General features: G+C 46.5%; 1 protein-coding gene across 1 annotated transcript; it reads left to right on the plus strand.

Moving 5' to 3' along the window:
* Window positions 1-439: 439 nt before the first annotated feature.
* Window positions 440-23,232, plus strand: LOC127584862 (podocan-like). Its single transcript, XM_052041830.1, has 10 exons — window positions 440-496; window positions 2,277-2,504; window positions 3,367-3,460; window positions 4,413-4,477; window positions 6,778-6,887; window positions 9,037-9,193; window positions 15,779-15,894; window positions 17,911-18,568; window positions 20,727-20,875; window positions 23,013-23,232. Exons 1-10 carry the CDS (start codon window positions 452-454, stop codon window positions 23,230-23,232), a joined length of 1,842 nt encoding a protein of 613 aa, XP_051897790.1. The 5' UTR covers window positions 440-451.
* The last annotated feature ends 1,265 nt before the right edge of the window (window positions 23,233-24,497 follow it).

Genomic DNA, 24,497 nt, shown 5'->3' on the forward strand with positions numbered 1-24,497 from the left:
TGTGCACGCGTGTGCAGAAGCATTTGCATGCACATCTGTGTGCATTTGTGTGCGTGAGTGTACGTGTGTGTGTGCATGTGTGTGTGTGTGTGTGTGTGTGTGTGTGTGTGTGTGTGTGTGTGTGTGTGTGTGTGTGTGTGTGTGTGTGTGAAGCTGACATAAGATTCTGGCAATGGAATGATCCTAAATCCTTATAATCTCAAAAAATCCATTTTAGGAGAAGTTAGTGGTGAGCAGCAATTGTACATTCGTAAAAAAGTCTGCCGACTCTTGGTCTGTTGACTTTGTCTTTTAGCAGACAGAGAGAGAGAGAGAGAGAGAGAGAGAGAGAGAGAGAGAGAGAGCGAGAGAGAGAGAGAGAGCGAGAGAGAGAGAGAGAGAGAGAGAGACCTGGCAGCTCCTCAGTCCCAGGGAACAGCTCAGTCCCAGGGAGCAGCTCTCTCCGAGATCCATGGATTTATCGGTAGTACCGCTGGTCTTTGGCAAAGTCCCCAGGGTAAGGGAAGCTTCCGTTCTTCAGTGCCTCTGCTGACAACAGCTTGGTTTAGTGAGATAGGAGACCTATTTTTTTAAAGTGGTTGTGAGTTTTATCTGTAATATATCAGAACGTCCAAGAAATCCCAAAGTAATGTTGATTGCCTCTGGTGGGAGAGAAGGAGGTGGGAGAGAAGGAATTGGGAGGCTTCTGATTGAGGGAGGTTATTTCAGTGCACAGTTCCTTGGCAGGGAGCTCCCTCCTCCAACAGGTCCACTCGTTGCCTCCTGCCAGGTCCCTGGTATCCCTCTGCGAGGAATGATCCGGTCACTCACTCTCCATCTGCTTCCCGTGTAGATGAATCTGGGGCCACCTTTTTTCCCACCACTAAACTAATCGGCAGGTCCACACAACACTGAACAAGGAGTTGTCCCAACTCCTGCCTCTGTGGGTGACACAGGTACAAATGGGATGAATTACCTCCCGAAGTGCTGTGAGAGATCCCATTGTCTCTGAGTGCACACAGTCTGGGGACTGGTTCCACACCCGCCATGAGCTCAGGGCATCATAAATGGGATTCAGATTTGAGTCGTCACAGAAACAGGCCCTTCGGCCCCTCATGTCTATGGTGACCATCAAGTGCCCATCTACAGTACTCCCATTTACCAGTACTTGGTCAGGTGACAAAGGGCCGCAGATGATGGAATCTGATAGGAGAGGAAGGTGGAGCCTGGAACCAAGGTAGGGAGGTGGGGAGGGCAGATGGGAACAGTGGAGGGAGGGGACCCCGTGGGAGGAGTGGGTGGGGGAAGGGGAAAGAAACAGGGTGATGGGGGCTGGGTTGGGTGAAGGATGAACCAAATAGATCGAGAGAGAAACGGGTCAGAGAGAGGGCAGCTCAGCTGAAATTGGAGAATTTCATAGTTCATGCCATCGGGTTGGAGACCACCCAGGCGGAATACGAGGCTCTGTTCCTCGAGTTTGCGTTTAGCCTCCCCCTGGCTGTGGAGGAGGCCGAGGACAGACAGGTTGGTGTGGGTAAGGGGACTGGAATTAAAATGGCTGGCCACTGGGAGCTTCAGAAGGCCATGGCAGATGGAAGAGAGGAGCTCGGCAAAGCGGTCACCTAGTCCGCCTTGGTCTCAACAATATAAAGAGTTACATGATGTTAAATGGAAATGCCTTGGGATGGTTTATTAAGTGGGAAGTATTGGTGTAGGTTGTTGTTATGGAGGTAAAGTGCAGTAGAGAGTATGCATTATGAGGAGAGACTAAGGGAGCTAGGGCTTTACTCTTTGGAGAGAAGGAGGATGAGAGGAGACATGATAGAGGTGTACAAAATATTAAGAGGAATAGATAAAGTAGACAGCCAGCGCCTCTTTCCCAGAGCACCGATGCTCAATACAAGAGGGCATAGCTTTAAAGTAATGGGTGGGATGTTCAAGGGAGATATCAAAGGGAGGTTTTTCACCCAGAGAGTGGTTGGGGCATGGAATGCGCTGCCTGGGGCGGTGGTGGAGGCAGGTACATTGGTCAATTTCAAGACATTACTAGATAAGCATATGGAGGAATTTAAAATAGAGGGATATGTGGGTGGAAGGGGTTCGGTAGTCTCAGGCGAGGTTTAAAGTCGGCACAACATTGTGGGCCGAAGGGCCTGTATTGTGCTGTACTGTTCTATGTTCTATGTTCTATGAACAGTGTGTAGGAAATTGTACCGATATGGAGCACATGTTAGCACAATAGGGCAATAGTGTCCCCCTTCCCACACTCTCAGGTACTTCTGTTCCTCCTTCTCCAGATGTTACCCTGGGGGTCCCTGTTGCTCATCTACGTGATGACCACCCCCCCTACGTCCCCGGCACCTGGCAACGAGGAGGATGAGCCCCCGATGTTCCTGAGAGATGAGGTGACCAGCTGCCCATCCAGATGCACCTGCACATTGGAGGCGACCGTGGACTGCAGCGGCGTGGATCTCAGTTTATTCCCAAGCAACTTGTCCGCAAACACCCAGCACCTGTCCCTGCAGGTACCAAGCCCTCAGCCGCTCCGATCGCAAACCTGCAGCCAGCTCTCTCATCTTCAGAGGGCCAGGAGCAGGGATCCTGGGTGGAACCGGTGCCAGAGCGGTGTGAAGCCCAACCTTAGCACTGCACTGCCCGATCTAGTGGAGACAAGGATGTATCTGAGACACCTATGGCCCAACAATGCCTTGAGCTGTGACTTTCCTCACTGCTCCATCCTGGGCTTGTCTGTGAGATCACCAGTAAATTTGTTAGGTCAGGAAGATAGCAATGCTTGAGGAGCAGTGCAGTCCAGAATATTTAGCAATGGATGAATTAATCAAAGAAGCATCTCCCTAGGGAGACAAACCCGGGCTCATCGAACATAGAGACACCCATCACTGTGATTGCTGTGTGGATACCATGGGCTAGACACAAGAGTAAAGCTCCCCCTAAACTATCCCGTCACACACTCCCAGGGCATGGGTTAGACAGAGTAAAGCTCCCTTTATACTGTCCCATCACATACTCCTGGGGAAGGGACACTACAGTTTAGAAAAAAAGAGATTAAAAGAAAAAGAACAGGTTAGACACAGAGCAAAGCTCCCTCACTGGATTCTTGATCTTGACAGAAAACAGTTTCTCCCTGTTGAATTGCTTGACTAAGTGGATAGTGGCTGAAACCAGTATCAGCAGCAAAGCCCACTGGCTCCCCCTATAATGGTTCACCCAGGAAGTATTTACCTTATGCTCAGGGTCCTGGGACCTCATATTTTATAAATTAAAGGAAAAAATCTGAAAAATGGGCAAAAAAGGAGGTAAAATGTAGAAGGAGCAGCTTTTCCATGAGGTGGGAATGAACTGGGTTAACAATCGCTTTCTATGCAGAATAACCAACTGGAAAATATTCCAACCGAGCACCTGGCCAAGCTCACCAAACTGAAGACACTCAGCCTGCACAACAACAGGCTTCTCTCCAGAGGTAAGGGTCTGAAGGGAAGAGGGGATACACTTATGTTCCACAGATGACAGTAAACCATGCCTAGTGCAGGTGGGTTGTGGGAGACTCGGGGGGGGGGGGGGGAGTTTATGGGGATGTGAGAGAGAATAAGGTGGAATGGAATTGATCAGCTTTCTCTGGGGTTAGCATAGACTAGATGAGATGAATGACTTCTTCCTACTTTGCAAGGAAGATAGCAAGGGTTGAGTAGGTTGGGTCTATACTCTGGAGCTGATCTCAATAATGAGGAGGCTGCACAGGTTTGGTGCTGAGCAGTAGCCATTGGATGCATCAGGAGGCTGTGGACCATTGGAATTCTCTGCCTGAGAGAGCTGGGGATGTTCCGGTGTTGAGCTGGACGAGGCTGGGATCAGGAGAGTTTTGACCCAGAGAATCCAAGGAAATGGGATTGGGCAGGAAAATAGAATCAAGATGTCTTACCCAATGAGCCAGGACTTGAGGGCCTGGGTTATAGGGGGAGGTTGGGCAGGCTGAGACCATTCCTTAGAGCATAGGAGACTGAGAGGTGACCTTATAGAGGTGTGTCATGAGGGGCATAGATAGGGTGAATGCACTCAGACTTTTTCTCAGGGTTGGGGAATCAAGAACTAGAGGGCATTGGTTTAAAGTGAGAGGGGAAAGATTTAATAGGAACTTGAGGGGCAACTATTTTACACAAAGGTTGTTAAATATGTGGTTGAGGCAGGTACAATAACAACTTTTAAAAGATGGTTGGACAGGTACATGGATGGGAAAGGTTTAGAAGGTTATGGGCCAAACACTGGCAAATGGGACTAGCTTGAATGGGGCATCTTGGTCAGCATGGACAGTTGGGCCGAAGGGCCTGTTTCTGTGCTGTATATGACAATGGCAGAGTAAACTGGAATACTATGTCCTACTCCTGTTCCTTTTTCAAGTTGTCATGTCCTTCCAGGGTTACCAGATAAGGCTTTCAAGTTTCTGCAGGAACTGGAGTACCTCTACTTGTCCAATAATAAGGTGAGTGTCCTGACCTTCCCCATCCTGCTACAATAGGTTACACAGGTCACACTTCATCAAAGGAGGGGAGGACTTGTACAGAAAGTCAGCCGGAGATGATGGGCCTTATGTCACTTAATTCTCATGGGCTCCTTAAATCCCAACCCTTCTCCACCCAGCACACATTAGGAAGAAAATACATAGAGGTACATAACAGAAAAGAAAATAAGATTTGCACTACTCCAATGTGTCGCAGTCATTGAAAGGCATTTAAGGTCCAATCAGTTATAATGTAGGAAATGCAGCAGCCAATTCTCCAACAGCCAAGTCCCACAAGGAGCCATCAGACAATGGCTGGGTAATGTGTTATCTTTGAACATTTGGTAAGGGATAAAAATTGGCCAGTTTTCTCCAGAGAACTCACCTGTTCTTTGGTACAGAGCTGTGAAATTGGTATTGGTATTGGTTTATTAATGTCACTTGTACCAAGGTACAGTGAAAAACTTGTCTTGCATACCGATCGTACAGATCAATTCATTACACAGTGCAGTTACATTGGGTTAGTACAGAGTGCATTGAGGTAGTACAGGTAAAAACAATAACAGTACAGAGTAAAGTGTCACAGCTACAGAGAAAGTGCAGTGCAATAAGGTGCAAGATCACAACAAGGTAGATCGTGAGGTCAGAGTCCATCTCATCGTATAAGGGAACCGTTCAATAGTCTTATCACAGTGGGGTAGAAGCTGTCCTTAAGCCTGGTGGTACGTGCCCTCAGGCTCCTGTATTGATGGAAGAAGAGAGAAGAGAAAATGACCTGGATGGGTGGGGTCTTTGATTACGCTGGCTGCTTCACCCTATCCTTTCCCATCTAAGAGCCTCAGATTAAGTGAAAGACACCACGTCACTGCTCCACTGGGAGTGCCATCCTGGATAAAATGTTTACTACTCCAAAGTGAGAGCTAAACATTGACGTAATCTGGAAGGGAACGTTCCAGGTCGACCTGCTGTGCACTTCTTGCAAAACAGGATAAACTCTGGTCTTAATAGTTTTGCACAAAGCTCTGGACACAGTTAAACAGCTGATTAGGATCTTGGTTTCTCAAGTAACCTATTAAATCTGTCTCCAGGCTTTGGAGCCACTACTAGAAACAATAAAATGAATCTCAAGCAACTGAGAATGAAGTTGCAAATATGTTGTTTATTTAAGGACTCTTCTAGTGAGACGAGGCACAGTGCTGGGGTTTCACAAATTTGCCTGCTCTGGAACTTACCGATACCAGATCTGTAAATACACAATGCAAAAAAAAACAAAACGCTGGAGGAACTCAGCGGGTCAGGCAGCATCTGTGGAGGGAAATGGACAGTCGACGTTTTGGGCCGAGACCCTTCATCTGGTCAGGAGGAAATCGAACATGGAAATGGCAAGAAACAGGAGCTTGGCATAGACCGAGTTCAGCTGGTCTTAATCTAAAATGTCGACTGTCCACTTCCCTCCACAGATGTTGCCTGACCTGCTGAGTTCCTCCAGCTCCGTTGTGTGTTGTTTCTGATTCCAGCATCTGCAGTCTCTTGTGTCGCTGTTGTAAATGTTTAATTAGCCCTCACTTTCTGAAAGTAGCTCCCACAAATGCTGCGGAGCCATTTTACCTTTAGTACTAAGTTTTCCCTCTCCTCCCCGAGGACTGGCTCCTCCTGGGGTCTATTCCACCCTTCCCTATCCCCTCTCCACCCAAGACCGGCTCCTGAAGAGCCATTAAACAGGAGCTCCACAAGTCTTCAGGGCTGGAAATGAAAGACACTGTTGGATTATCTGGCAAACAGCAGGGGAATTCTCAGGGTCCCCAGCAACGTTTCTCCTTCAATCAGAAACAAATACGTTAACCTCACTTAAGTCCAGATTTCTGTGTATAAATTCTCCACCACCTTGAGCTACAAACACTGTTGCAGTGTGGGTCAGAGGTATTGGCTTTGGGAAAATGGGGAGGTAATAATTGTTGTGCAAATGAAAGACTATCCTCCCGCTATTGTCAAGTGTGATGCCTGCAAAATGGCTTGTTCAATGCATGTTTGAGACTCACTCATGTTGACTCTCAGGGCCGTATTGGAGGGTTTGGGGGTTTAGGGGGAGGGAGAGGTTACCCATGGACAAGGTCCAATGGACTCGAGGCTAGAGGAGGTGGTATGGAACAAAAGCAGGAGGGAGTTAGAGTGGGTCCTGTGTAAACCTTTCCAGAATGGGACAAGGTGAATGGCCCGGGAAACCTCTGTAGAAGCACTAAGAGGAGATGTGATTCAATTATGCCCTTCCTATTGTTGTGCAGCTGACGGTAACACCCAGGAGACTGCCCAACACTTTGCAAATCACCGACTTTGCTGCCAACCGTCTCAAGGAGGTTTCCGAGCTCACCTTCAGCCACAAACCAAGGCTCAGGTAAAGATGTAAGGAACAGCAGCGGGAGTAGGCCACTCAGCCCATCTGTTCTGGCCCGCCATTCAACCAGATCCTTTCTGCTCTCTCCCGCACTAATGCTGACGTCCAAACACCTATCCTGTTCCAGCCGCTACCTGGAGTGGCCAAGGCACTCGAGAGACAACATTTGCAGGGGTAGAAGAAAAAGCGGGGAGTGGGATTGCTCTGCAAGGAGCGAGTACAGACTTAATAGGCTGAATGGTCTCCTTTGTGCTGTCACAATTCTATGACTAAAAGGGTTTAAATTGAATTGTTGATAGTAAAAGTATGTTCTATAGATGTTCAGATGAAGGGTCCCCCACCTCCACTGTTCCCATCTGCCCTCCCCACCTCCCTCCCTTGGTTCCACGCTCCACCTTCCTCTCCTATCAGATTCCACCATCTGCAGCCCTCTTGTCGCCTCCAACTCTCACCTCCCAGCCTCTGTCGCTATTCCCACTTTCCCCTCCTCCATCTGCCTATCATCTACCTGGATTCACCCATCACCTGCCAGTTCGTGACCAATCCCACCTCCTCACCTCTTTATACTGGCTACCTCCCATCTATCTTTAAATCAGATGAAGGGTCTCGACCCAGAACATTGACTATTTCCTTCCATTACACGCTGCCTGACCCGCTGAGTTCCTCCAGCACGTTGTGCGTTGCTCCAGATTTCCAGCATCGTGTCTCTATATAGGGGTGTCTTGATAGAAAATCCATGAGGGGCAGAGATGAGGTGGATGGTCACGGTCTTTTTCCCAGGGTAGGGGAGCCTTAAACTAGAGGGCATAGGTTTAAAGGTGAGAGGGGGAAGATTTAAAGGGGACCTGATGAGCAAGTTTTTCCACACAGAGGGTGGTGTGTGTATACGGAATGAGCTGCCAGAGGAAGTGGGAGAGGTGGGTGCAATTAGATTGTCCAAAAGATGTTTAGACAGGTTCACGGATAGGGAAGGATTAGAGGGATATGGGCCAAATACACGCTGGTCGGCATGAATGAGTTGGGCCGAAGGGCCTGCTTCCATGCTGTATCACTCTGAGTCTCTATGACTCATACTACTCATTTACTCATTTATTCATTCTGGTAAATCCTCCGGCCTAGCTCCTGATCCCCTGTTCGGTGGTGAAGCTGATGTGTCTGTTACCCAGTCCATGGTTGATCAAGCTCCTGGCCATTAGGTGTGACAATGAGGTTAACTAAATCGCGTCTGGTGTTAACAAAAAGTTTGGAACTTCCGACGAGCTAACCCCCCCCCCCAGCACAGGAAGAAGTGAAATAATGAAGTAGTTGGACAAGTTACATAGACATTTTCAAAACAGATGCCCCTGGTACAGTGCTGGAAAAGCACTTCAAAGCAGCGCTAACTTGAGACACAGCTTCCCAATGGACAGACACAGGGATCAACTTTATTTACAATCATTGACCATCAGCCAAAACCAAAGGTGTACCTCAAAGCTTGGAAAGGAAAAACTGTCCTGTACAGAGAGAGGACTACTCAGTAGTGTAGCTGTCTCACAGCTCCAGTAACCCAGGTTCGATTCTGATCTCCGGTGCTACCAACTATTACAGGGTATCAGAATCAAAGTTAGGTTTATTATCATAGAAATCTGACATAAAATTTGTTGTTTTGCGGCAGCAGTTCAGTGCAAAGACATGAAATTACTATAAGTTACAAAAATAAATAAATAGTGCAAAGAAAAGGAATAACGAGGTAGTGTTCCTGGGTTCGTGGACCTTTCAGAAATCTAATGGCGGAGGGGAAGAAGATGTCCCTGAATCATTGAGTGTGGGTCTTCAGGCTCCTGTACCTCCTCCCCGATGGTAGTAACGAGAAGAGGGCGTGTCCCGGATGGTGAGGGTCCTTAGTGATGGATGCCGCCTTCTTGAGGTACCGCCTCTTGAAGATGTCTTCGATGGTGGGGAGGGTTGTTCCCATGGTGGAGCTGGCTGAGGTTACAACCCTCTGCAGCCTCACGCAATACTGTGCAGTATTTTTGGCAGCAGGACGGTCACCTCTCCGTATTACACAACCCTTTACCCTCCAGCCACCTGTGCTGAACTCATTTTTGGTATTTCTCACTGCAACAGGCTAAGTGACTCTCCCTCTTTCTCTCTTTCTCTCTCTCAATAGGTTTATCTATCTCCACAACAATAAGCTGACAAACTCAGGCCTGCCCAAGGCCATGTTCAATGGCTCTCAGATGGTGACGACTTTAATTCTGTCCAGCAACAATCTAAGACAAGTACCTGAGAACCTCCCACCTCTGCTCACCCAGCTGCATTTACAGGTAGGTGCCAACATGCCAACCACCAGGCTCAAGGGCAGCTTCTATCCCGCTGCCAAATGACAATGAACGGACGTCATACGATAAAGATGAACTCTTGATCTCCCAATCTACCTCGTCGTGGCCCTTGCGCTTTATTTGTCTACCTGCACTGCATTTTCTCTGTAACTGTAACACTACATTCTGTTTTTTTTCCCTTTCGTACTACCTGGATGTACTTATGTATGGAATGATCTTTCTGGATGGCATGCAAACAAAAGCTTTTCACTGTATCTCGGTACGTGTGACAATAATAAACCAGTTACCAATTCTAACCGCGCCTCTCACCAGCCCGATGTGCATCTTCTCTTATCAAATGTCCTAATATGTCTCTGCACAACAACCTGATAACCCCAGTCTCATTCTTGGCTAAAAACCTATTCTGTTTAAACGTTGGTCAAAGATGAACTTCCAAGTTCTTTTGAATCCTGTATGACTCTACTTCAGCCCATATCCCAACATGTCACAGCCTTCCCTGCTCTGTGTGATGAATTCACCATTTCTGGCCACCCCTGTGTAATAAATGGGCTCTGTACGGCATTATAGAGTCATATAGCATGGAAACAGGCCCTTCGGCCCAACTGGTCCATGCTGACCAAGATTCCCATCTAAGCTAGTCTCAATTGCCTGCATTTGGCCCATATCCCTCTAAACCCTCCCAATCCATGTACCTGTTCAAGTACCTTTTAAATGCTGTTAATGTAGCTACCTCAACCACTTCCCCTGGCAGCTCATTCCATATACTGGGTGAAAAAGTTGCCCCTCAGGTTCCTATTAAATTTCTCCCCTTTCACCTGAAACCTTTGCCCCCGAGTTCTTGACTCCCCAACCCTGGGAAAAAGACTGTGCACATTCACCCTATCTATGCCCCTCATGATTTTATACACCTCTATAAGATCACCCCTCATTCTTCGATGGTCCAGTGAAAAAAGTTCCAACCTGCTCAACCTCTCTCCATAACTCAGTCTCTCGAGTCCTGGCAATATGCTCGTAAATCTCCTCTGTACTCTTTCCAGCTTAATGGTATCTTTTCTATGGCAGAGTAACCAAAACTGAACACAATATTCCAAATGCGGCCTCACCAATATGTCTTGTACAAATGCAAATAACATCCCAACTTCTATACTCAGTGCCCTGACTGATGAAGGGCAGCATGCTAAGCGCTTTTTTCACCACCCTGTCAAAAGCATGTAAGAATGATATGAAAGAATACATTGGTTCAGATTGGTTTATTATTGCCACATGTACCGAGATAGTGAAAAGTTTGTTTTGCTTTGGTCAATACTGGAACACAACAGGTTATTAACAGATATGCCATACATAATTACATGATTAAAAGTGGAGAGAGAGAGGAAACTAGTTCTGCCATTTGTAGGAATGAACATATGTATGTGCATCGAACTTTTGAATTTATGAATAATATGGGAGATGGTTTGTATGTAGGGGTGTCATATGTCGGGCATTCATAACCCAGGGATGGTGTGTAAATGCAGAGGTGTACTGCAATAATGACTTGGCTTGCAGAAGAGGAAAAAAGGGGAAACAGTTTTATTAGAGGAGCACTGCCTATTTCCCATGCAACTCAACCATTGAGTAATCCTAATAATGAAGCAAACTGTATATTAACATAGACCAACCAGGGAAAGGCCACTGCGTGTATATGTTGGATTCGACTGTTTTAATTATTTTTAACATGTATAGTGTTTAATATGCTTCAAGTGGCTGCACAAGGAATGGCCACTTACTAGCTTATTGGTTCATCCATCAGGTGAATATGTGGTTTTTTTCATTGGTTGGTTTGGCCACAAGTATCTAATAGGTTCCCTGATTGGACAATTGTTAGCTAAGGAGTACCTCTTATCTCAGGTATGAAAGGTGTCGCATCTCTCTCTTGCTCTCCTCCCCCCTGATCCGAGCTCATCTTTAGTTCCTTTTGTCTCAGCTCATCTCCCAGTAGTAAAGCTAGTGCCATGTGCTCTGTGACTGTTTCTTTGTTTTAAATTTTTCCAATAAAACTTTGTGAAGCACCAAGTTGTTTTCAACTCATTCCTGGACTCCTGAAAGAACCTGTGGATTCGAAAATAACTGGATCCGACATATATTAGACGGGGACCAACCTCTGAACGTGGGTACTGCTGGTGCAAAATAATAACCTGCTGTGTGTCAATTTTGACCAAGGTTTAAATTTCCAGAATAGGAATGTATCTTGGACCCTGGATTATTTTCCTTCAAAACCTTCAAACCACATCCCAGCTGGTACTGGCCTTTGCTCAAATCCTTGAATTGAGGACCAGCAGGTCAGAACTTGATTGAAAGTGATTTTGTTCAATCTGAAATCAGGGGGGTTCAATTCAGAATGAAGCAAACTTTATAAGGTTTAGAGGGATGTGGGCCAAACATAGGCAAATGGGACTAAGCTCAGGTAGGCAACTTGGTAAGCATTGATGAGTTGGGCCAAAGGGCCTGTTTCCATGCTGTACAACTCTATGACTCCATAAAGGCATTAGGTATCTGTTGGCTATGATAGTATGGGAAGCTACATTAAAAGGTATTACCCTATGCAAGCAATGACTAACGTTTAAAGAATTAATGTATGGTTTACAGTCATAATTCCTCTAAGACAAAAATATCTGGGAAAGTAAACCAGTCATAGCTTCCAAGAAGTTAAAGGTGGTATTAGATCCAAGAAAATTCCTAAAATGTTGCCAATAATAGCAGTAAGCTTGAGAATTAGGAAGATTTCAGAACTCAGCAAAGGACCAAGACATTGAAAAGGAAAGGGAAAGTGGAACACGAGAGTTGACCAGCAAGAAACATCAAAACGATTTGCAAGGGATTCTGCAGATAAGAAAAAAGTAACAGAAGTTAATGTGGGTCCCCTATGGATTGACAGAAGGGAAATTGGTATTTGGTATTGGTTTATTATTGTCACTTGTACCGAGGTACAGTGAAAAACTTGTCTTGCACACCATTCCTACAGATCCATTCATTGCATTGAGGTAGTACAGGGTAAAAACAATAACAGAATACAGAGTAAAGTGTCACAGCTACAGGTAAGTGCATTGCAGGTAGACAATAAGGTGCAAGGTCAAACAAGGTAGATTTTGAGGTCAAGAGTCCACCTCACTGTATAAGGGAACCGTTCAATATGGCTGTCCTTGAGCCTGGTGGTATGTGCCCTCAGGCTCCTGTATCTTCTGCCTGCTGGGAGAGGGGAGAAGAGAGAATGATCCGGGTGGGTGTGGTATATTGGGAAATAGGAAATGGAAAAGAAATCAGACAAATATTTTGTTTGTCTTCATGGAATATGTGCAAAGACATAAAATTACTATAAATTACAAAATAAATAAATAGTGCAAAATAAAGAAGCTGTTCCTGAATCATTCGGTGTGGGTCTTCAGGCTCCTGTACCTCCTCCCCCATGGCAGTCATGAGAAGAGGGCATGTCCTGGATCGTGAGGGTCCTTAGTGACGGATGCCGCCTTCTTGAGGCACCGCCTCTTGAAGATGTCCTTGATGGTGGGGAGGGTTGTGCGTGTGATGGAGCTGGCTGTGTCTACAACCCTCCGCAGCCTCTTGATCTCTCAATCTACCTCGTCACAGCCCTTGCACGTTATTTGTCTACCTGCATTGCACTTTCTCTGTAACTGCAACGCTAATATCCTGCATTCTGTTTTCTTTTCCCTTTTGTACTACCTCGATGTACTAATGTATGCAATGATCTGTCTGGATTGCACGGAAACAAAAGCTTTTCAGTGTATCTTGGTACATACGACAATAATAAACCAATTACCAAATTACTTTCATCCTCCAAAATACCAGATTCTAGAAAGGTTCCCACAGACTGCAATGTGTAAAATGGAACACCACTATTTAAGAAAAGAGGGAGAGAATAAACACAGAACTACAGTCCAATTACTCTGACATCGAGAGAGAAGAAAATACTGGAATCTATTATTAAGGATGTTGTAATAGGGCACTTGGAAAATATTTATCGGACTGGGCATGGATTTATAAAAGGGAAAACATATTTGACAGATCTATTAGGATCTTTCAAGGTTATAACTAGCAGAACAGTTAAGGCCAAACCAGCAGATGCAGAATCTCTTGCTATTCCTTTGCAAGTCTATTGCAAAAGACTTTCAGAAGGCCTTTGATAAGTTTCCATAAAAGATTATGCAACAAAATGAGAGTACTTGGTATCTGAACATAGAAGAGTACAGCAGAGGAACGGGCCCTTCACTCCATGATGTCTGCGCCAAACACAATGCCAAATGAAATTAAATCTCTTCTGCCTGTACATGATGCATATCCCTCCATTCCCTGTGTACACATGTGTCTATCTAAAAGCCTCTTAAATGCCACTACTGTTTCTGCCTCGACCATTACCCCTGGCAGCCTGTTCTAGGCACCCACCACTCTCTGTGTAAAAAAAACTTGCCCAACACATCTCCTCTAAACTTTCCCCCTCTTACCTTAAATGCATATCCTCCAGTATTTGACATTTCTACTCTGGGCAAAAGATTCTGACTGTCTACCCTATCTATGCCTCTTATAAATTATCAGATCTCCCCTCAGCCTCTGACACTTCAGAGAAAACAACTCCAGTTTGTCCTACCTCTCCTTATAGCTCCTACCCTCTAATCCAGGCAGTATCCTGGTGAACCTCTTCTGTACCCTTTCCAAAGCTTCCACACTCTTCTTGTAATGGGTGACCAGAACTGCACACAATTCTCCAAGTGTGACCTAACCAAAGTTTTATGTAGCTGCAACATGTGGGTAATGTGGTGATATGGACTGAGAGTTGCTAATGGGCACAAGACTAAGTAGGAATAAACATGCCATGTTAAAGTTGGGAGGCTGTGATTAGTGGGGTTCCGCAGGGATTGGTGTGGGAGTCACAGCTGCTTACAATCTATATTAATGATGTGGGTGAGAAGATCAAGTGCCATGAACTTTAGTGATGCACTGGTGGCCACAGAACATAGAACAACACAGCACAGGAACAGGCCCTTCAGCCCACATTGTCTGTGCCAACCACAATGCCAAACTGAACTAATCCCATCTGCCTCTCCATTCCCTGCATGTTCATGAGCCTGTCTAACTGCCTCTTAAATGCCACTATTGTCATGTTACAACATTCTAGATTCAAGAAAGGCTCCCACAGATTGCCATGTATAAAATGGAACCCCATTATTTCAGAAAGGAAGGACAGAGAAAACACAGAACTGTAATAGCAGTTAGCCTGACATCAGTGGAGAGCAAAATGCTGGAATTTATTATTAAGAATGTGGTAACATGGCACATGGAAAATATTAATAGGATTCTGCAGACTCAACATGGATTTAAAAAAGGGAAATCATATTTCCATGTTTTCATATATCCTGGTTTGCTGAAGATGCAAATCTAATTGCCAGCGTAAGCAGTGAGGTGCATGTGAAGAGGCTTCAGGATGATGCAGACAGTCCAGGTGAACAGTTGGATACGGCAGGTGGAATGTGGAAAAATGTCAGGTCATCCACTTTGTCAGAAAAAGAAAGGTAGAGTTTTTCTTTTAAATGGTGAGAGATTGAAAGGTGTTGGTGTTCAGAGGGAAATGGGTGCCTTGCTCATGAATTGCTGACTGTTAACATGTAGATACATCAAGTAATTTGGAAGGTGAATGGTACGTTGACCTTTATGGCCAGAAGATTTGAGTACAAGAGTAGAGATGCCCTTCTCCTATTAGGCGAGGCCCTGGTGAGATCACATCTGAAATATTATGTACAGGCCTGGTCTTCCCACCCAGGCAAAGATATACTCACAATAGAGAAAGTACAATGAAGGTTCAGCAGATGGATTCTGGATAGGTGGTTTGTCATATGAGAAGAGATTCATTAGGCTTAAACTTGCTTGAGTTTAGGTCTCATTAAAACCTGCAGAATACTCACAGCTCAGCGGGCTGGATGTGGAGTAGATATGTCCCCTGGCTGTGGTGTCTAGAACCACAGGTCACACTCTCAAAACAAGGGGTCAGCCATTCAGGACCTAGATGAAAAGTTCATGAATCTTTGGAATTTTCTATCCTGAGCATATTCAGGACAAACGCCAAACGATTTTTGGATATTAAGAGATGCAAGAGATATCAGAGTTTTGTGGGAAGGTGTTGCTAAGGTAAAAGATGAACCATCAACTAAGTGAATAGTGGAGCAGGCACAAGGGGCTGGATGGCCTATTCCTACTTAAGTAGTTTGAAGCAAGGCTCAGTGGGCGCAGGTCCTTGCTCTGCATATTGAACACGGGCCCAGCCCGCCCCTGCCTCTGGAATGGGTCTCAGCCTGATATATTTAACAAGAGGCACAGCAGGTACAGGTACTGTGTGTACAGTGGACAACCGCCTTCATTGAGAAGGTTTAGGCCTCAATCCAAGTTGGCAAACACACCTAGAGGAGAGCGGAAGCTGAGGTCCATCAGGCCACGTTGAAGCAGCATTGCCAAGTCTATGCAATGAAGGGAAGGGAGGTGCTTGAGGCCCCACTGATTTGCTCTTTTTGTATTTCCGTGTAACAGAACAACAAAATCACAAAGATCCCCAAAGGTGCCTTCAGTAATTTGCAGCAACTTCGAGAACTCTATCTGCAAAGCAACCATCTGACCAACGCAGGCATTACTGCACAAACCTTCAGGTGAGCAATGCAACCTTCACCAGCACCCCAAGGTTCCAAGTGTGGCCCAGCCAAGGTTCTGTAGGGCTTAACGACTCTGCCTTTGATTTCACTTCCTCTAGAAATGAATCCCAAGCTCCACTTGTGTTTGTTTAAAGAAGTGGCCTCATTTAGTGTGTTGAAGACTCAAGTGACTACAGATGCTGGGATCTGGTTGCACCACACAAAATACTGGAGGAACTCAGCAGGTCAGGCAGCATCTATGAAGGGAAATGGACAGTTAGCGTTTCGGGTCGAGACCCTTCATCTGGACTGATCCCGATCTCGACCCGAAACGTTGACTGTCTATTCCCCTCATTTACCGTGTTGCTGCTCTTAGCAATTTGTTTATCCCTGTCCCTGGATCCCTCTGCTCTGTTTGGGATCTCCATCTTCCAAACATGCATCTAAATTGAGGTTTATTTGCCCGTCACCTGCCCTTTTGTTCACTGATGTCTTCCTGCATCTTACTGCAGTTCTCTTCATTGATTACATTCCCCAACGTGACATCATCTGCAGTGGTCCCTGGAGTGATTCCTGTGGAACACCACCACTGGCTCCCTTCCACTCTAAGTAACTGCCTTTAACCTCTGCTGCTTTCCATTTTGCAGTCAGTTTGCTATCCATTCTGCTGGCTGTCTCCTTAGTTCCCAAGTTCTGGCAATAAATACATGAATATCTGATACCTGTATAAAAAAGTCAAACATTTCAAGTTATTACAACTATCCTTGTCTAACCTATGTTAACTCCTTCAAATCATTCATCCAAGATTGGTCAATGACGTCCTTTCCTTTAGAAATCCACACTGACTTCACAGCTGGGTGACTCAGTGGCACAGCTGGTAGAGCCGCTGCCTCACAGCGCCAGAGACCTGGGTTCGATCCTGATCTCGGGTGTTGTCTGTGTGGAGTTTGCATGTTCTCTCAGTGACTGCATGGGGTCCCCCCTGGGTGCTCCAGTTTCCTCCCACATCCCAAAGACATGCAGGTTGTTAGGTTAACTGGCTGCTGTAAATTGTCCCTAGTGTGTAGGTGATTGGTGGAATCTGGGGGGCAGCTGAGACAATGAGGAGAATAAAATGGGATTAAGTTGGATCAGTGCAAATTTTAAATTGATAAATTGAATTATTACTGTCACATGTACCAAGGTTCAGTGAAAGAACTTTGTTTTGCATGCCATCCATACAGATCATTTCATCACATCAGTGCATTGAAGTAGTGCAGTAAGAATCCTGAAATGTCGGCCAGAGAGCGCAAGGAACAATTGCTGGGTTCAAATGTATGTGTGCGCGGGGCAAGGGTGACCTGGGTGCTAGGTAACCAAGGTATTGCCTCTGCAGACATGAGCCTGCAATGCCCGAGGCAACAGTCACGTGATGGGTCGACCTGGACAAAGGATCGACCCAGGTAGGGGCAGAGAGGAGTGACCAGGGTATAAAAGAGTGAGTGCACCAGTGGTGAGGTCTCTTGGATTTGGGCTCACCACAGGTTAGGTCACGGCTGACACTGTGGACCGATCGGAACGGGGCGCTGCAGTTAAGCAGGCTCAGCCGCGCTTCCGAGGTAAGTACCACTTGTTGTCACTTCACAATAAAGTGTGCTGTGTGCAGCATTGCGTGTGCAAGGCTTACTTCTATCAGATCTGCAAACAATTCTGCTTAACTTTGGCGCAACAGGTAGTACAAGGGAAAAGCAATGCAGAATAAAGCATTACAGTTACAGAGAAAGTGCAGCGACATTCTCCCTTCTTCCCCCCTCCCATTGGGCAGAGGATACAAAAGCCTGAAAGCACGTACAACCAGGCTCAAGGACAGCTTCCATCCCACTGTTATATGACTGTTGAACAGTCCACAAATGGTTGCTTGATGGTCAGCACACATTCCATGGGCCACGGGGCCTGTTTCTGTCCTGTTTGATACGACTCTATCGTATCTTTTATTTCTAGACGTTTCTCTGTTGCATCTTTGAGTAAGGATTCCATTCTCTTCCTACTTGACAGTAAAATGAAGGGGATGGAATACCTGGATCTATCCAGCAACAACCTGGTAAAGATACCCGATGGACTGCCCCCAAACATCGTCATCCTGCAGTTGGGGAAAAACCGCATCACCTCCATTTCTAAGAGCAGCGTCAACAGGATCCGGAACCTGGAGTACCTGCTGCTTCAGAACAACAGGATCACGAGTGCTGGGATCCACAAGGCTGCGTTCGCAAAGCTGAAGAAGTTGCACACACTTCACCTCTTTAACAACCCACTGAGCAAGGTCCCAGACAGCCTCCCTCGTCGTGTCAACTCCCTCATGCTGCTCCACGATGGGATCGAGCAGATCGGTGCCAATGACTTCGTCACCACTTACCACCTGACCGACCTGAACTTGAGTTACAACAAGCTCTACAGCGCGCGCATTCACCGACTGGCCTTTCGGAAGCTTCACCAGCTGAAGAGGATCGAACTGTCCGGCAATCGCCTGACTTTGCTTCCTAGCGGCTTGCCGCCCAGTCTGGAGGTTCTGGTGGTGCAGCACGGTCAGATTAACCAGCTCTCTGCAGGGGTGCTACGCAACATGAAGGCTCTGGAGGAACTGCGCCTCAATCACAACAAGCTCACCATTGGCAAGATAGAGCCTGGAACCTGGGGGGAGGTCCCCAATCTCAAGGCGAGTACCAGAACGGGCCAAGAAATGGAACTTGCATTTGTACAGGGCCTCACACCACCAGGGACTGTCCAGGGCATTGCTCAACACATTTGCAATTTCTGTACAGCAAGAGCCCGTAAACATCGGCAGAGTGACACAGCCAGTAGAGCTGCTACCTCACGGCACCAGTGACCAGGGTTCAATCCTGACCACCGGTGCTGTCTCTGTGGAGTTTACATGTTCTCCCTGTGACGATGTGGGTTTCCCCCAGGTGCTCCGGTTTCCTCCCACATCTGAAAGACATAAGTTAATTGGCCACTAAATTGTCCCCAGTGCAAATGGGTGGTAGAATCTGGGGGGGATGTTGATACGGATGTGTGGGGACTAAGTTACAAGGGAAATTAGCGAAGATTGCTCTGTGAGCTGGCATGGATTTGATGGGCCGAATGAGCTCCCAAATATGGAAATGGTAGTAAGAACCACCAAATATTCTGGTTTAGTGATGTTCTACAGGGGGGAAACGTTGACCAGGACAGTAGGGAGAACTCCCCTCCCATAATCAGGTCTGCAAGATCTTTTCCATCAGTTGCATTGTTAGAGACCTATAGCATGAGACCATTGGTACACAACCACCAGCCTCCTTTGATAACCTTGCTGCTCCATGTTCTGCTGTGCTTCCTGGCTACAGGGTGCTGACCCACATCCTTTTGTCCACTAACAGGTCAGGCATTGGTATTAGGGGGTCAAAATTTACAGCAGAGCTTCAGGGATAAGTCTCAGAAGCTGGATACCACAAGGAGGAAAGGACTGGGTGATATTGAACAGTGGGGAATGGATGATGATCTATGAGAATTGGTTTTTATTATTATTGTCACATGTACCGAGGTACAGTGAAAAACTTGTCTTCATACAGATCAATTCATTACACAGTGCATTGAGGTAGTACAAGGGAAACCTAACAGAATGCAGTATTATGTACAGCAAGGGCCCATAAACACCGGCACAGTGGCGCAGCCAGTAGAGCGGCATGGTAGTGTAGTGGTTAGCATTACGCTATTACAGCACCAGCAACCCAGAATCAATTCCGGCCACTGTCTATAAGGAGTTTGTACATTCTCCGTGTCTGCTTGGGTTTCCGCCCACGTTCCAAAGACGTATGGGTTAGGAAGTTGTGGGCATGCTATGTTGGCGCTGGAAGCATGGCGACACTTGCGGGCTGCCCCCAGAACATTCTATGCAAAGATGCATTTCACTGTGTGTTTCGATGTACATGTGACTAATAAAGAAATCTTATCTTAATTTATGGTTATGGTTATAGAGAAAGTGCAGTGCAGGCGGACAATAAGGTGCAAGGCCATAACGAGGTAGATTGTGAGGTCAAGAGTCCATTTTATCGTACCAGGGAACCATTCAATAGTCTTATAACAGTGGGATAGAAACTGTCCTTGAGCCTGATGGTACATGCTTTCAGGCTTTTGTATTTTCTGCCCAATGTGGTGGGGGGGGGGGGTGGTGGTGGTGGGGTGAAGAGAGAATGTCCGGGGTGAGTGGGGCCTTTGATTACACTTGATTTCAACTTCAATATATGTGGATGGGAACAGAGATTGGAGAGAGATTTCACACCTTTAAGTACCTGGGACTGAGTTACCAAAACACAGAGGATGGCATTCAGCCCATCGTGTTCAAGCCAGCTCCTAGCAGTTCAGTTCCATAAATCCCATCCCCCTTCTCCTTATTTCCCCTTAGCCTTGCAGCATATTCTCTCTCGCATGCTCATCAACTCCCCTTTGCTTTTTTTGCCATTCACTTACACTGAGGGATAGCCAACTAAACCTACCAGTCAGCTTTTGGGATATGGGAAGAAACTGGAGCACCCGGGGAAACCTCATGGGCTGGAGGAGGTCTACTAGGCACAAAGTGTCGAGTTTCAAAACAAAAGCAAGCATGTGAATGGAAAGAACATGTGGGTAGAAACTCTGGTCACTTGCTAAATGAGTGCAAAAACTCATTCTACTCACCCCCAACTTTTGGCTCTGGTAAAGTCAACCAGCAGATGACACTCATCCACTTAGTATGAGCCACCAAAGGCAGATTTCTTGCCCACATTAGGTATTAAGCAGCTGTACAATATTTAACATTGGTTAAAAAAATATAATCAATCTACTTTTATTACTTCTAGTTATTGGATCTGGGATATAATGAACTATCCTACGTGCCTCCAGACCTGCCCGAATCCCTGGAGTATGTCTACCTGCAGAATAACCGCATTTCAACAATCACCTCGAATTCCTTTGCCTCTGCACCAAATGTCAAAGTCATAGTTCTGAGGTAAGCAGATGACTGCCCACTGCTTTGGCTACACCACTTGTTTCTGCTGAAGTCTTGCTGCCTAGAAAAACCTCTGCACTGTAGACTCCACAGTGAAGCTCTTCACTATGGAGGGCAGAGAAAGGATGTCAAAGATTCACCAGGCTGGTTCCTGGGATGGCAGACAGCACGGAAACAGGCCCTTCAGCCCAACTGGTCCACGCTGACCAAGATTCCCATCTACACTAGTCCCATTTACTCACATTTGGCCCATATCCCTCTAAATCTTCTCTATCCACGTGCCTGTCCAAGTACCTTTTAAATGTTGTTAACGTACCTGCCTCAACCACTTCCTCTGCCGGTTCATTCCATATACTGATCACCTTCTGAGTGAAAAAGTTGCCCCTCAGGTTACTACTAAATCTCTCCCCTCCATCCTATGCCCTCTGGTTCTTGATTCCCCAATCCTGGGAAAAACACTGCGCATTCACCCTATCTATGCCCCCCATAATTTTATATACCTCTATAGATCACCCCTCATTCTCCTACACGCCAGTGAAACAAGACCCATCCTGCTCAACCTCTCTCCATAACTCAATCACTTGAGTCCTGGCAACATCCTTGGAAATCTCCTCTGTACGCTTTCAAGATCTGTCATGAGGCGGCATGAGTAGGCTAGCCCCAATTTTTTTCTTGAAAGGAGTTTAGAAGAATGAGAGGTGTGCTTGTGACAACATACAGAATTCTCAGAGGGCTCAAGAGGGTGGATGCAGGGATAGTGTTTCCCTGGGGTGAGGAGTCGGGAGCTGGGGATCACAGTCTCAAAATAAGGGATGGGCCATTTGGGACAGAAATGAAGAGACATTTCTTCACTCAAAGGCTGGCAAAGCTTTGAAATTTTCTACCTGGCGGGAGGTCAGTGGGGTTGGGGGGTGGTGGTTGTGCAGAGGCTCAGTCACTGACTGGAACATAAATGGCGATTAATAGATTAAAAGAATCAAGGGATGCAGGGATAGGACAGAAAAATGATGTCAAGGTAGATCAGCCAGGGTTTTGTTGAATGATAGAGCAGGCTCAAAGGGCCAAATGGCCTATTCCTGCTCCAATCTCCTCTGTTTTTATGAGACAGCTGCAGTCCCGTCTTTAGCTGGATCACTGGTGTTGAGCTCTGAGATGGCGAGGAGGGAAGCTCGCCTGTCACCGTTGCTTCCAACAGAAAGGAGTAAATCTCAAAGGCGGCAAGAGATTGGAAGTTCAAACCCCCGGATGAGAGGGTAGTTGGTACTTGGGGTCTAGAAACTGGGTCAGCCAACACAAATGTGCCTCCAAGCAGGAAGCATGTATTGGTATTGGTTTATTATTGTCACTTCTACCAAGGTACAGTGAAAAACTTGTCTTGCATACCGATCGTACAGGTCAATTGATTCCTCAGTGCAGATACATTGAGTTAGAACAGAGTGCATTGAGGTAGTACAGGTAAAAACAATAACAGTACAGAGTAAAGTGTCACAGCTGCAGAGAAAGTGCAGTGCAATAAGGTGCAAGGTCACAACAAGGTAGATCGTGAGATCAGAGTCCATCTCATCGTATAAGGGAACCATTCAATAGTCTTATCACCGTGGGGTAGAAGCTGTCCTTAAGCCTGGTGGTACGTGCCCTCAGGCTCCTGTATCTTCTACCCGATGGAAGAGGAGAGAAGAGAGAATGACCCGGGTGGGTGGTGTCTTTGATTATGCTGGCTGCTTCACCAAGGCAGCGAGAGGTAAAGACAGAGTCTAAGGAGGGGAGGCTGGTTTCCATGACGCACTGGGCTGTGTCCTCCTAAAGTGCCACACTTACCACAGTTGTCTTGCAAAGCTGACCAGACTGTTATCTACACTTGGATAGAACCCAATCCACCACATCTGTGTGCCTGAGTCAGTCCGTGCCATAAAATGGACTGCTGATGATTGCTCACTCCCATCTGGTCTTGAGGTGCCTGCATCCCAGTCTCTCAGCATTCCTCTCCACACTGCAGTGTCCCACCAGTGCAAGGACCAGCAGCCTGGAACTCCCCAAACCGGCGTGGGTTAAACTTGGAGTCGGGGCTATTGGCACAATCCCGTCTCTCAGCACATTGCTGTCAGTGTTCATCGTTGCGCCCGGTTTTCTTCCACAGGTCGAACCGGTTGACTGCCGCTGGTCTGGAAAGGAAAGCATTCATGGGGCTGCAACATCTGCAGGTTCTGGATCTGACGGGCAACCTGGAGCACATCAGTGTCCTGCACAGTATCTCAGGAGATCCAGCACAAGCAGGGAGCAACAGCACAGCAGCCAGCCAAAGAACTACGAGAAACCAGCTGAGCCGAGGCATGCAGAGGCTGTCCACGGCTGGCTAGAACAGTGAGTAACGCAATCATGGAACACCAACTAAAGAGCCCTTACCACCAGAATTCAGCAACTGGCCAGCTTAAACAATCCTAACACCGGGAACAGTCATAACCTCGACCTACTTACTGCTGAATACATCGACTCATCTTTATATTAAATGTTTTTGACTTCTCCAATGGTCAATAAGATTTAAGGATTTCAACAGAAAACTGTTCAGCTACACCGACAATAATGATAAACCTGAACGAAAAAAAAATCAAGAAAAACTTCAATGCTGGAAATCTGAAATATAACAGAAAATGCTGTAACCACTCAGCAGCTCGGGCAGCATCTGTGGAGAGAGAAACCGAGAAACTGAAGAGTTCCGATGAAGGGTCCCACATCTGAAGTGTTAACTGTTTGTCTCCACAGATGCTGCCTGACCACCTGAGTGTTTTTAGCATTCTCTGTTTTTATTCAAAGAAAAACCTTGCCATGTCATCAATCTGCTAATGAATCATTCCTGCATTCAGTCCACACTGTTCTCCCTTCCCTAATTACCTGGTAAGATAGAAAGACTACCTTGTGATGACATCCTTGACTTTCCTGTCATCTTGGTGCCCAAAGTGCCAACTGTTGCTGAGATACCAGTGCCACGGTATCCTGCCTTCAGATGACACTTCGGTACAAGCTCCAGGGACCATCTGCCAGGTTAATGGTAGTAGTAATGCTGGCAATGGTTGTTCTGCCAGGGATATGATGAGGAGTAACCTCACACCCAGGGATTGAGGGGTGGGTAGCAGTGGACAAATTTCATGACCTGTCGTACCTTTCAAGTCCTCCCTAAATCCAGGCTCACCTCCTACCTCCCTTCTCTTCCATTGAGACCCATTCCTTCAGGAGTGCTCCCTTTAGTCACTCCCTGAGCAATCTCTAGGTCCTGTTCCCCCTCCTTGATCCTTCAGCAACCACCCACTTGATCTCAGACTTCCCAATTGCCTCTGGCCCCATCTTCCAGTACCCTTCCTCCAAATAAAATCGCTGATTCCCAGATTCAACTTCCCCCAAACTCCTCAATGAGAGCCCTGATCTCCACACACCTTCCCCGCCCTCACTGGGCCTCCAGTACAGACTTGTACCCAATCATCAGGTCAAAGCTCTCTGCCCTCCACTAACAACCAGCTAGTGCACACCACGATTTCAAGACCAGTTTTATCAATCATTCTTGCCACTAGTTAAGCAGGATTTCATAACATACATAAATACGTTGAATCTAATACAAATAAACAACTGC

The sequence above is a fragment of the Pristis pectinata genome, chromosome 31 (genome assembly GCF_009764475.1).
Source record: "Pristis pectinata isolate sPriPec2 chromosome 31, sPriPec2.1.pri, whole genome shotgun sequence".
Lineage (NCBI taxonomy): Eukaryota > Metazoa > Chordata > Chondrichthyes > Rhinopristiformes > Pristidae > Pristis > Pristis pectinata.

Excerpts from the sequence above, each read along its gene's own strand:
- LOC127584862 (XM_052041830.1), top strand. The coding sequence starts at position 452 with ATGGATTTATCGGTAGTACCGCTGGTCTTTGGCAAAGTCCCCAGG. Across the intron at positions 15,895-17,910 it reads ATTACTGCACAAACCTTCAG|TAAAATGAAGGGGATGGAAT; the intron begins GTGAGCAATGCA and ends CCTACTTGACAG. Across the intron at positions 20,876-23,012 it reads GTCAAAGTCATAGTTCTGAG|GTCGAACCGGTTGACTGCCG; the intron begins GTAAGCAGATGA and ends TTTCTTCCACAG.